We start from the raw sequence: 13,601 nt of genomic DNA, 5'->3' as shown, positions 1-13,601 counted from the left end.
TGTCTTTGTTTAACCATATTTGACCAAATCAGCTAGCCTCCCAAGTGTAATTATTATAAACAGTTTATGAACGATGAATTCTGTCTCATTATTCTAAGCAGTGCTCTACCTTAACAAAATATAGATGTAGCAACGTTGGCTTAGATGTCGAAACTGGAAGATATTCCAATATCACATACTGAGTTTTTGTCCTTATTGCAGCAAAAATCACAAACAAACAAAAATCCTAACCAAACAAAAACAAAACACATTTTAAATCAAACATGAATTTCAAGCAGTATTTGTTTGTAAAAGGTGCAGTAGATCCATACAATACTTAGAGAAAGAACACCAATCTGTACATCACATTGTTACTATAATGGCATCGACAAATTATGCTGAAACTGGCCGTTATACGCAAACTATGTAAGTTAGGACTGATTGAGGATGAATAAAGCTTTTCACTTGCAAGTCCATTATACTTATCACGTATCCATATATATCCATATACATATCCCATCATATTATCACAGCTACCTATAAACAGGCTAAATTTTCAGTGTTGTTAACAAACACAAATGTAAAAATACGCAAGAACTTATCAATGTTTTTATATTGTGCATTTTTTGCACATATAATTGGCTACCAACAAATTATGGCATATTGTATAAAATGGGCTGTTATCTAAAACAGTTCAGTAATTAAGGAAAGCTTGCTTAAATGATAGACATGTACTGTTTTGTGCCTTTACCATTACAACGAGTTCTGTTTTTTTTAACATCCTGATCCGGAAATACAGCACAAATGAATAAATTGGGTATTTTTGGGGTAGGTTTACTTGTCATAATGAATATAATATCAGCTCACAAATTATCACAATAGGTCAACACACGTGATTTCACATATATGCAGTAAATGTAGCATTGTTAGTAGTTTTCCCTCTACTTTTTCGTTTTTGAACACGATTGTAGTGAACAGACCCTAGATACGCTACTTAGCTCTGACGCGTTTCGTTTCTATAGCATATTTTTGAGTCACCCGTTGACACGGCTGAACTACTTTTCCGGCTTTTAAAGTCACCTTCCTCGTCAGTCCCATGGGCACTGAACCGATCACCGAAACGCTTCTCATACTTACAGAAATTCTGGATGCACAGTTCTGTAGCATGTGGTAGTATTTTGAAACATGCATGTGACGAGCTGATGTATTGACTGTTTAATTCACATTCAAGTGAATCAGTTAGATACACGGTGAATGCTGTGGTGTCTGTAATGGAGAGGCTGTTTGCGTCGTTGGCGGTAGTGTGGAGTCTGTGGGTCGTCCCCACCGCCTCTGGTGTGCAGCCACCCCATATAGTGTTCATTGTGGCGGATGATTTGGGTAGGTCGTGTTTTTATACATGTACTCAACAGCGCCTGACTGCTTTCCGGTGCAATCCACCTCTTCCTGTGATATGACGCGCAGCAGCTCTGTGGGGCAGTGCTTCGTAGGCTTGCATCATATAAAACAGGTTTATAGCTTATATCGTTTATAGCACAATATAGCTTCGTAGGCTCGCATGGTAAGGCATTGTAGGTCTGCATCGGATAACAAAGTTTATCTTACCTTACACATAATGGGTGTCCTCTGATTGGCTGAGCGCTCTTCCATTATTTTCATTGGGTCCCGTTGACCAGCGATTAACCTTTCTGTGAACCCAGCTGGGAATAATGAACTCATTTGGTACTTCGTGGTAGTATATCGTAATCTCGAATAACATTGAATCACTTGTGGTGCACGTAAATGTTTTGCGAATGCAAATCGATGGAAGGGAGATCTGTTTTTTTTTTGGTGTCTGCAAAATCTAGCGAGGGTTTAAAAAAATTGTAATGGGAATTTCTCTCCATGTTAAAATTTGAATGGGATATTGTTTTGTTTCAGTGGGGGAAAAACCCGAAATCCCTGCCCCAAGTGATCCCTGATACAGCGTTTGTATTGTTTTATCAGAAAAAATAGGTTTCTATGCCGTATGCCACAGCTCTGCAGTCAAAAAAAAAAATAAATAAAAATGTTTTTTTCGATTTGTGTGGAGCTTATGAAATGTAGCTTGGGCTGTTACACCGTGTGGCGTGGCGGTTTGATTGTATGTCATCGGTTATTTGCTAGTCATGATGGAATAAAACAGAATATGTCACAATGTTGTAGTTGTATTTCTGCGACCAGGGTGGAACGATGTTGGATTTCATAACCCTGAGATGATTACTCCAAACATCGACAGTCTGGCCCGCCAGGGAGTGATATTGAACTCGTCCTACGTACAGCCCGTGTGTTCACCGTAAGTCATGTTTCAACAAATTGTATGTAGCCCTTAAGGGATTCATACTGAACTCCTACGTCCAATACGTGTGTTCACCGTAAGTCATGTAAGGACAGCGTAGCCCATAGGGGATAGATACTGAACTCCTCCTATGTACAGTACGTGTGTTCACCGTAAGTCAAGTTACGACATACTGATAGTGTAGCGTTTAAGGGATTGATACTGAACTCGTATGTAAGCACGTATGTTCACCATAAGTCATGTAAGGACAGCGTAACCCTTAGGGGATTGATACTGAAGTCTTTCTACATGCAGTACGTGTGTCCACCGTAGGTTACAACAAATTGACCGTAGCCCTTAAGAAATTGATACTGAATTCCTGCGTACAGGACGTGTGTTCGTCGTAACTCATGTAAGGACGGCGTAGCATTTAGGGTATATATACTGAACTCCTACGTACAGTACGTGTGTCCACCGTAAGTCAAGTTACAACAAAGCTGACTATAGCCCTTAAAAAGACTTTCATTTACGCTACGTGTGTTCGTCGTAGTACACATCGACAGTGTAGCCCATCAGGGAGTGATACTGCACTCCTTTTACGTACAATACGTGTGCCTACTGTATGTCATGTTACGACACGTCGAATTATGAGCCCTTGAGGGAGTGATGCCGAACTCACCCTCTGTAAATAAATCTTCACCATGAGCCATGTTACGCATCATCGACAATGTAGCCTCTCAAGGGATGATACTGAACTCTTCTGTACCTTCATACGTGTGTTCACCGTAAGTCCTGTTACAGCGCCTTTCGCACAAAACAAACATTTCATTACAATTTGCCCATGAACACAGTGTTACATATAACATTTACAGCTACAAATTCATGATTTGTGAAAACCTTCGTGCATACCTATCTTATACCTGTGATACCTGTCCCTCTGCAATCAAGGCCACTGTTGGTACCTGTCGGTTGTAGTACTGATCATGGTTGTGTTTTTTGTTCCAGTTCCCGAAACTGCTTCATGACTGGATATTACCCCTACCACACGGGGCTGCAGGTGGGCCACTTACGCACGCACCCACTCACTCACTCACTCACTCACTCATCGAATCCCATTTGCGTACGTGATTCATATGATATCAATCACTGGATTGTCTGGTCCATATACGATAATTTACTGACCACCGTCAAAGAGTGAGGGAGTATTTAGTATAGTAGTATGCCAGCAATCACGGCGGGGGACACCAGAAATGGGCTTCACATATCGTAACCATTTCGGGACTCGAACCCGGGTCTTCGGCGTGACGAGCGAACGCTGTAACCATTAGGCTGCCCCAGCGCCCAAAAGAAGCTGGAATATTGACGAGTGTGGCATTCAACAATAAATAGTCCAACCAAAATAATTTCGGTCACTCGCCCATCTCTCGTTCCTCACATCTTTCTCCTCGTAGTGTGACAAAAACGGTCCTAAGACCAGGTGATATTTCTTCAACGTTTGTTAATTTTATCCGATCTCCTATACCCCAGTTATGAAGCTGTGGGTAGCCAAATGGTTGAAGGCATTCGTTCGTCACGCCGAAAGCCTGGGTTTGATTCACAACATGGGCACATCACGTGAGGCCCATTTTGGTGTCCCCTGCGTTGATATTGCTGGAATTTTGCTAAAAGCGGCGTAAAACCAGCTCACGCACTATACCCAAGTACCAAATCGCAATCATACTTTGAAGTTAGAATGGTAGTATGAGATTCTTCAAAGGCATTCGTGAGCTGGCGTAGTCTTACGAGAGAAATTGTATGGATAAGAGCTTCTTGGTGTATTTTTCACAATGTTTGTTGGTTAGTTCTTGTCCTATTATCATCATTATCCACATGACAAAGGATCGTGAACTAGCCCTGAAACATGAAAAATAAATCAAGAAGCTGTTGTCTGTGAGATGTGTCTTGTAATGGTAGTATGGTTGAAACCCTTTTCAGTTAGCCGGTCTTGTCATGAGAGGCACCCACGTGGTCAGGTTAGCTAACATGACACAGGTGAACCAATGGTGCATGCCCAGTGATAATAATCGCCATATTGCCTGGCTCAGAATCATTCATCTACAGACCGCCATCTTATAGTCAGTCTAGTTCTTCTTCATTGATTCTTTTGCACACCACGATTTCTTGAGACGTTTGTATTTTATTCAGCATGACGTGATCTACCCGCTGATACCGGGGTATGTACCCGCCAACTTTACTATGCTGCCACAGAAACTGAAGGAGCTCGGCTATGCGACACACGCAGTCGGCAAGTGAGTTGTGGGGGTTTACCACTGTATGACATTAAAAGTTGTTCACTGATCACGAGGATACATCAACCCATTCACCCCTATGGACCATTGAACTACGTATTTAATTACCGAACACATCAATGTTAATTTTGAAATGTTTGAAGCACGGGTATATATCGGATAGTAATAACAAGTACCAGAGTTAGGCAATTAGCCAGTAATCAAAACGACAGACGAGCAAAATCAAATCTAGAGTTATCGTCCTTCCATCGATGTGCATTCCCAAAACATCGGTAATCTCCGTACATCATACTTGACTTTATTTGAGATAGAGAATTACTAATACGATGCACCAAATGAATTCCAACAGTTCGGTATTCACAGCGGGTAACATAGAAAATGTTACGTGTCAACGAGTGAGTGAGCGAGTTGAGTTTTACGCCGCACTCAGCAATATTCCAGCTATATGGCGGCAGTCTGTAAATAATCGAATCTGGACCAGACAATCCAGTGATCAACAACATGAGCATCGATCTGCGCAATGAGTGAGTGAGTGAGTGAGTTTAGTTTTACGTCGCACTTAGCAATATTCCAGCTATATGGCGACGGTCTGTAAATAATCGAGTCTGGACCAGACAATCCAGTGATCAACAACATGAGCATCGATCTGCGCAATGGGGAACCGATGACGTGTCAACCAAGTACAGCGAGCCTGACCACCCGATCGAGTTAGTCGCGTCTTACGACAAGCATAGTCGCCTTTTATGGCAAGCATGGGTTTCTGAAGGCCTATTCTGCTTCGTGACCTTCACGGGTCAACGTGTCAACGATATGCAACTAAAATACTGAAATACTGAATGTCAAATTTTCAGTTTTGCTCAGTGTTGTTATCAGATTATCATACTAATTATCAAATTAGTTTGGGGGTTAGCACCGGACGTTACTTTCAAGAAACTGGTTTGTCTGGTCCAGATTCGATCATTTATTGCTACGGCGTAAACAACAAACCAACCCTGGGGTCTGGCTATGCTACTTCTTCTGACTTGCACCTGTCACGGAATAATGTATGTACAAGTAATATTTGTTTTGATCAGATGGCATCTTGGGTTCTGTAACTGGAAATACACCCCTACAATGCGTGGCTTCGACTCGTTCCTCGGCTATTATAATGGAGCAGAGGACTACTACACTCGCGTCAAAGGTAGGGAAGGTAACTGTATCGCGATGCATGTATGTTGTGTACAGCATGTAGAAGGAAGCATGCCGGAACATTAACAACAGTGAAGCTCCTCTCAGTGTCCCCACTTGTGTTTTTTGTTCCTTGTTTCAGAATCGACACAATGGTCTATTTAATAATACCCAAATCCCCTTCGTCCAAAGTTTTACTTCTCGAATACTGACCTGTATTATTCGATATCAAACTTGATTTAGTGTGCTAGTCATGCAAGCTTCGACATTACGAGATATATTGATTTTCAGTACAAAGCCGATTATATCTTAATGCTAAAATATTTTGAGTTTGATCTCTGCTGTATTTATTGTTTACAGGTGACGGGTTTGACTTCCGGTTTAATAAAACCGTGGCAAGAAATTACAGTGGGCCTTACTCCGCGGTACGTCACTGAGGAGAGTATTAGACAGAGGGCTACACTGCATCGTTAAACTTAAGTCAAATAGTATGCTTTTCAGGGAGGAGGGTCGAAAATAGGTTTTCACTTTTTCATGTAGCGGCAATATCGGGGCAATCTAATATTTCAGAAGGTCGACTCGCTTACCTAGTCATTCTTTATAGGAAATTCCATAGATCCATATAAATCCAGTACAATCCATAAATCCGTAACTACCGTGACCTACAAGAAGACTCGTTTTGTACGCCATTACGTCAAGAATATGTGTTTAACAAATACTTTTTCTCGCAATCTTTTAGTTTTATAAAAGAGGTTTAGCTGTCTGACACGACATGAGTTGGTCACGAATGATGCCAATTAACATTTGTCGAGTTTGTCCATAAATATTTAGTCATTGTACAATCTGCCAAATCCATGGATAGCCACCCTGTGTAGGTATCATGTATACTGTGGATTGATTTTAGTGATTGTTTCAGATGACGTTTGCTGCACGAGCTGAAGAAATCATCAGGACCCACGACAAGACCAAACCCCTGTACTTGTACCTTCCCTTCCAGTCTGTCCATGCCCCACTACAGGTAGATCAAAACTCGGTATACACATCGTAAGTAGAATTATAACACACATGATGGCGTTGACATGCCGTATAGTATATTTACTCCATAAGCGCGGGAGGATAACGGCTCATCCAGCTGTACCACATACAACGAACAGCTGATAAGTATAGATGCCAGCAGTAACGCCAAGAAAACAAACAAACGAAATAATATATAAAATAAAACAATGTAAATATAAGAAATAGTAAGGTAAAATTTTAAAAATAATGATAATAAGCGGAAAATAAAAAAAGATGGCGTAAACGTCGACAAACACTGAAGACGATGCTGGTTTGTATACTGGCCGAGGTTTGAAAGACAAAGGCGGTGAACCTCCAGAACAGACTTTGAGGAGGAAAGCTGTCTTTCCTGACAACATGTGTACAGATCCACTGTTCAGCCGTGTGAAGTGCAAATAGGAGTGTATACATATATTTTGTAAATTTGTGTATGGAAGACAATGCCTGTTAGTGACTCTAACTGGACAAAAATTTGAAAGGAAGAAGCGTTAAATTGCTGTTGTGTATTTACAATCTCAATAATAGACCACTAAACCTACTACATACATCATATATGTAAACACATTTTCATATTGAAAAATATATGTAACGCCGTTACAGCCAATGTCTCTGTTGCAGTTTCACTGTATCGCTGTTCCTTGTGGTCCCCTTATATGTGGACCCTAGTGTATTGCTTGTACCTTGCGTCTACTGTCAACGAGTACCAAGCTAACTGTTTCAGGTTCCTCAACGATTTGAAGATATGTACAGGAACATCAATACGAAACAACGGAGGACATATTGTGGTAATTTATGTGACGATGATCACCTCACATTTTGAGTATTTTGAAGCCTCCTTTGCCCCATCCTCGATATCTCCAGGGTATACGTTCCGATAAGTCTCCACTATACCCTGGACGCATCTACGGCTCTGCCCGATAAATTTATTACCTCCCTTGACTGTCTTTTGATCCAGTCAGGTGTCTACGCTGGGAAGTTGAGCGAACCAATCACAACTCACTTTCGTTTTTTGAATTATTTAACCGATTATACTTGGCAACAGAAACCATGCAGAGGTTCTCTGGAAGAGGTAGAAGGCGTTCTTGCATATGTTGTTTTAAAGTTTCGGACCTGTCAATTTGTTTGTATGATTTCTCTAAAATGTGGGACGCACTGCGAGCAAACCTTCGCAGTTGCGACCGCTGCCTTTGTTGACACTGGCAAGCTCGGTTATAACGGCGGCCTAGCTGATTGGCTACTGTGAGAAGGCGGAGCTAGCAAAGGGAGGTAATAAATTTGTCGGGCAGAGCCGTAGATGCGTCCAGGGTATAGTGGAGACTTATCGGAACGTATACCCTGGAGATATCGAGGATGCCTTTGCCCGGACGGTTCTGACAAAACGACTTCATTTTAATTACCAACAGACAATGACGGATAGCGACATGTACATGAGGCTAGAGGATAATAGCTGTTCTACGTGCTAATGACAGTGTTTGGACAGTTCCTTATAAGATCTGGGATGAGATGGAGATGTTCTGTCTTTTGAGCATCGTAAGCATCAAACCTTTCGGATACAAATTTATTGCAAAAGAGAGCAGTTTGTTGCTACCTTGAAATGATAGACAGCTTAAAAATCCCCTCTGCTCTTAGGCATCGTGCCTTCGTGTATCGTGCATAAGATGTGTGCATATGGCTGAAATATAGCCGATTGACTTAAAATCCTCACGCACTACTCCACTGGATGGTGGTCACGGTGGATGTGAAGGAAAGGGTACTCCAGTACTCCATGCTAGTTGTCTACGATTCACGTCCGGTCCGAGAAACACCAATGACTAAAGATCATAGCATTGTAACATGTGATGACAATTTATTCAACCTTACCAGATTTTTGCCGAGTGTAGTCGTCTGATGAAATGTGTACAGGAAAGTAAAAGATGTATTCTGTCCCATGAAGATCTGGGTTAGAAGAGATCTTCAGCAGCCCATTCTTGTCCTAAGAGGTGGATTACGGAATATCAGGTGGTCAGACTCGCTGATTTTGTTGAAACATATCATCGTATACCAGTCGCGTAGATCGATACTCATGATTACTGGATTGTCTGTTCAGACTCGATTCCAGAAAGCCGCCATATAGGTGGAATATTGTTGAGTGCGGTGTTAAATCAGAACTAAACCTAAACTTTTATAGTGTGATTCACTTCGTCGGTGAAGCTGTTGGCCATTGGTTTGCTTCTTGACACACTCAAACCCTTCAGGTCGCCATGATAAATCATTCCTTATGTACATGCCAGTCCATTGTCGACCACTCGTTTGCTCTCTGACGCAAACCAACTATGCAGGACGCCATGTTATCTCATTCTTTCTGTACATGTCAGGCATGGTATCGGCGCTGGATGAGGCAATCGGCAGCATCACCCAGGCTCTGCGAGACAGCGGCCTCATAGACAACCTCCTCCTCGTCTTCACCACCGACGTACGTCATTATGATAATTAGGAAACATAACGAGGAGACATATCTGGGATTACCAAGATTAAATATCTTTATATAATGGTTTCACGGTAACAAGAAAATACTTGGTTTGTAGTTCAGTAATTATTGATTTGTCATTTAACGTAATTAGAAAGAAGGGGTATTGTCTAGCGCATGTTTCCGGCTTCATGTTCCAGCCAGGTGGCATCAGCATGACAATAATTAGTGATATTATTAATGATAAGAGAACCTACTGACACAGAACGGCGGTCCTACTTACGCTGGAGCGAACAACCTGCCTCTCCGTGGGGCCAAGACGACTCTGTGGGAAGGAGGGACCAAGGGGACGGCGTTCGTGTACAGTAAGACGCTGTTGAAGAAATTGAACTACACTAACACAGGGTGAGTCATGCTTAAGGTAACAGGTTAAATCGTCACAGGGCGAGTGATCTATACACGAACAGATTACACCATCACATCATGAGTCATCTATACATAGACAGGTTACACTGTCAGAGAGTGAGTCATCGACGGACACGTTATCAATACATATGCAGGATACACCATGACAGGGTGAGTCATCAAAATACAGACAGGTTACATGGTTACACCATCACAGGGTGAGTCATCTATACATGGACCGGTTACACCATCACTGGGTGAGTCATCCATACACCGAGAGATTACACCTTTACAGGGTGAGCCATCTATACAGGGACAGGTTACACCATCACAGAGTGAATCATCTATACACAGACAGGGTACACCGTCACAGGGTGAGACATCAATACATGGGCAGACTGTGTCCATCACAAGCGGGTGTCATACTTCATGGGTGAGACTACACCACCCAATGATAGTCTGTATCTCGTGAATCGCCCTTGCAGATGGAACATGTTGCCAGCAGCTGGTGTCATTAGCTGCTCTTCACAGCCCATGGTACTTGGTTGCAACGACAGGGGGTTCTAATCGAGAACACTAACGTATACTAATATAACAGTACTAGTCTAGCATTTTGTTTTTGTTTTTGTGTGTAATACAAGTATTATATGTGTTGCAGAATGATACACGCAGTTGACTGGTTCCCAACACTTCTCCACCTGGCTGGAGGTCGACCAGGTGAGTAAGTTTCATTTGTGTATGTGTGTCTATGTTCGAGTGAATGAGTGAGTGAGTTGCACAACTTATTCCAACAATGCCATTACGTGGAAAACTAATAAACACACATATTATACCCATCTACAATTAACACAATATACATCAGATTCTTCACAAAACTGAGTGATGGGACAGCCAAGGGGTTGAAACGTCCACTCGTCACGACAAAACCTTGGGTTCGAATCCTTACATGGGCACTGTGCCTGGAGCCTATTTCTGGTGTATTCCGTCGTGATATTGCTGGAATTACTTAAGATGGCGTAAAACTAAACTGACTTCACAAATCGGGTATGGCCAGTTCAGGTACATTAGCCATCAGGAAGCCTGGTTCAGAGCTGCTTATGGTAAATAGCAGGATGAGCTTGCTGACTGTTCTTTGTAGGTAGGCAAGTATGAATTATTTCCCCAATACACCCTCCATTTGAGAGTTACATTAATTGCATGTAATCACAGACCCTGGATTGGATGGAGTGAACCAGTGGGATATGCTGAGTCGGAACTCATCCAGTAACAGGAAAGAGTTTGTGTACAACATTGATGACCTCAAAAACAACTCAGCCATCAGGTCTGTAGCCAGTAAAGAATTTTACGTATCTCTGATACATTATTACATTTCTGTTCAGTTATGTAGTCAATATCCAAGACGCATTCGCAACCATCACAACAAAGTCTTCCCATAGAATTACTTTGACGAGCAGAGGCCCCCATGTACAATGTTCGTGATAAGGTAGGTGGAGCAGATGACGTCATATCCGTAATGATTAAGAGTGGGTTAAATATGTTTATCAGAGTAGGAATTTGATCAGGATATTCAAAGATGAACACATTTCACAGTATATGTAATTTTACCATGGAATTCAATACTCAGGCCATTTTCGTTTATGTGAAACTCATGAACATCATGAATCTAGTCTTGGAACCCTCGTTCAAAGTTCTGGGTTAACTAGAAGACAAACCTGTATATGACACTCTTCATAGCTTCGACGTCGTGCCCAAAGGGGCAAAAAGAGATGGGTCTGAGATGATCTGTCTTGCATCAAGGCTGTCGTAACATGTACTCTGAGAACGTTCAGCCAGGGACACTTGGTGAGTACCAATATCTGTTAACTGACTATATGTTGCACACCTTCCTGTCCTGGGTACCGATCCACAAAGGGTCCGTAACGTTACGACCTGTCGTAACTCTATAGATTATCATAAGCTTACGAATGTCGTAGCGCTACGACCGATTTGTGAATTAGTACCATGACCGGAGTAATGTATGTGGCGTGTGATGTTCTGAGTGAAGATCTGTGTTGACCCCTTCAGGTATGGGGATCTGAAGCTGATATATGGCAAACCTGGCAACTACAACGACTGGTACCCATTGCCTAGGCTGGATGAAGACATTCAAGTGGACCAAAAGAAGTGGCCTTTATACCAGCTGTATAACATTACAGGTATGTCTGTAAATGCAGATCATATATCGGGTAGCCAGTCCATCCTTCCAAGATAATCTGTCACAGGGTAGATGTATATAATTGTCTGTTGTCAACATTTGAGAATTGCCACAAATCAAGTTAGGTGGGTCGGATGTGGCTGCAATGTTAGGTGGGTCGGATGTGCCTGCAATAACGCCAGTAGAACATAATCATGGTGATAGTCTCATGGACTAACGGTCTAAATTGCAGAAATGGGCTGTGTGCTGTGCTGCTCATCAAAGCCCAGAGACAGATTCAGTGAAATGAGCATTTCTCTCTCGAGGATTGTAAATACGAAAATAATCGTCGACAGGTTCTCGATACAGAAAGCATTTGTAGTGCTACACCATTCGTAAGCCTATGGTAAACTATACAGCTACTTCAGATCGTAACGTTACGGACGCTTTGTTGATCGGTACCTTGAACCATAATCACACTCAGGACTCACAATAATGATGAGTGAGTGAATGTTATGTAAGTATAGAGGGCTGATACAGCCGTGGACGGTGAAAAACAGCTTGCCAAGTCTACCGGGTGCTGATGACATGAACACAAAGCCATGCTGCTGAGACGTTCTGTCAACATGTCATCCCGATCTCCTATCTCAACCCCGTCATCCTGATCACTTGGCATGCCTGATGCACTGGGGATAGATATGTTTGCTGCAATCCTAGAGTGTAGACATTTCAAGTTCGGAGTATTATTCATTCGAAAATATTTAGTTACCACCCTTATCAGAATTAGCACTGAAAAGTATTGGCCCTTTCATAACAACCAACGGGAGCATTGAGCCAAACGTTCGTGTATGGGCCATTCAGGTTTGCAGTATTGTTAATTGGCAGCATTACCAAGTTTAGCACTAAAGGTATTGCCCCTTCCAGCTGACCCGACTGAGCGCCATGACCTGGCGACCGAATTCCCCGACCTCTTGGCCGCCATGAAACAGAGACTGGAGGGATGGAGACAGTCCATGGTGCCGGCACACTACCCCCCTGTGGACCCCAAGGGTGATCCCAAGAACTGGGGTGGAGTGTGGTCTCCCGGATGGTGTTAGAATGCATAGAGCAACTGATGTAAATTGCACAATGTAAAAATATTATTTTACAAAAAACATCCATTATGCAAAATGTAAATAAATATGATATCACTCTACTTTGGTTTTATTCTTATAATTAGTCTTCCCGAGACACAAGTGAGTTTAGGTTTACGCCGCGCTCAGCAATATTCCAGCCATATGGCGGATTCCCGAGACACAAGTACAAAATGACCGTAGATCTATACTAGACACATAAAGAAACTGTGCATACAAAAATTTAAAGTCTGAATTCATCAAACCTGTGTAGACACATAAGGATTTAAACTCAGAGATTAGTGGTATGTATCCAACATACATGCACGTGCCACGTTCCCGCGAAGGTCTGGGGTAGAATAGGCTTTCATCAATCCATGCTTGCCATAAAAGGCGACTATGCTTGTCGTGAGAGGCGACTAACAGGATTGGGCGGTCAGGATCACTGATTTGGTTATCACGTCATCGGTTCCCAGTTTTGCAAATCGAAGCTCTTGCTGTTATTCACTGGATTGTCTTGTCCAGACCCGATTATTTAGAGACTGCCTCCATATAGCTGGAATATTGCAGAGTGCGGCGTAAAACTCAACCCACGCACTCTAGTTTGTGGACAGTATGATGACTGATGACTTATTTGCACTTCATAGATTGATGTTTACATACGTCAGTATAGCGTACA

General features: G+C 42.3%; 1 protein-coding gene across 3 annotated transcripts; it reads left to right on the top strand.

The window, feature by feature from the left end:
• The first annotated feature begins 1,025 nt into the window (after window positions 1-1,025).
• On the top strand, window positions 1,026-13,005 carry LOC137273982 (arylsulfatase I-like). 3 transcript variants are annotated; one of them, XM_067806917.1, is made up of 14 exons: window positions 1,026-1,359; window positions 2,182-2,293; window positions 3,281-3,332; window positions 4,460-4,563; window positions 5,637-5,743; window positions 6,091-6,155; window positions 6,647-6,748; window positions 7,508-7,571; window positions 9,141-9,238; window positions 9,498-9,637; window positions 10,296-10,354; window positions 10,847-10,958; window positions 11,702-11,832; window positions 12,735-13,005. In XM_067806917.1, exons 1-14 carry the CDS (start codon window positions 1,251-1,253, stop codon window positions 12,905-12,907), a joined length of 1,428 nt encoding a protein of 475 aa, XP_067663018.1. In that variant the 5' UTR covers window positions 1,026-1,250; the 3' UTR covers window positions 12,908-13,005. The 3 variants fall into 3 exon arrangements, with proteins under 3 accessions (XP_067663018.1, XP_067663019.1, XP_067663020.1); XM_067806918.1 differs by having other exon boundaries at window positions 1,054-1,359; window positions 12,719-13,005; XM_067806919.1 differs by lacking the exons at window positions 1,026-1,359; window positions 2,182-2,293 and adding an exon at window positions 2,404-2,448.
• Window positions 13,006-13,601: the final 596 nt, after the last annotated feature.

The sequence above is a fragment of the Haliotis asinina genome, chromosome 2, assembly GCF_037392515.1.
Source record: "Haliotis asinina isolate JCU_RB_2024 chromosome 2, JCU_Hal_asi_v2, whole genome shotgun sequence".
In the NCBI taxonomy this organism is placed as follows: Eukaryota; Metazoa; Mollusca; class Gastropoda; order Lepetellida; family Haliotidae; genus Haliotis; species Haliotis asinina.
The sequence above is the reverse complement of the archived record's forward strand: the minus strand, read 5'-3'. Positions and strand labels throughout refer to the sequence as shown.

What these genes read in the sequence shown, in the direction of transcription:
- LOC137273982 (XM_067806917.1), top strand. Translation starts at nt 1,251, where the DNA reads ATGGAGAGGCTGTTTGCGTCGTTGGCGGTAGTGTGGAGTCTGTGGGTC. An exon ending in ACAGTGGGCCTTACTCCGCG is followed by an intron (nt 6,156 to 6,646) that starts GTACGTCACTGA and finishes TGATTGTTTCAG; the next exon opens with ATGACGTTTGCTGCACGAGC. An exon ending in CCAGCTGTATAACATTACAG is followed by an intron (nt 11,833 to 12,734) that starts GTATGTCTGTAA and finishes TGCCCCTTCCAG; the next exon opens with CTGACCCGACTGAGCGCCAT.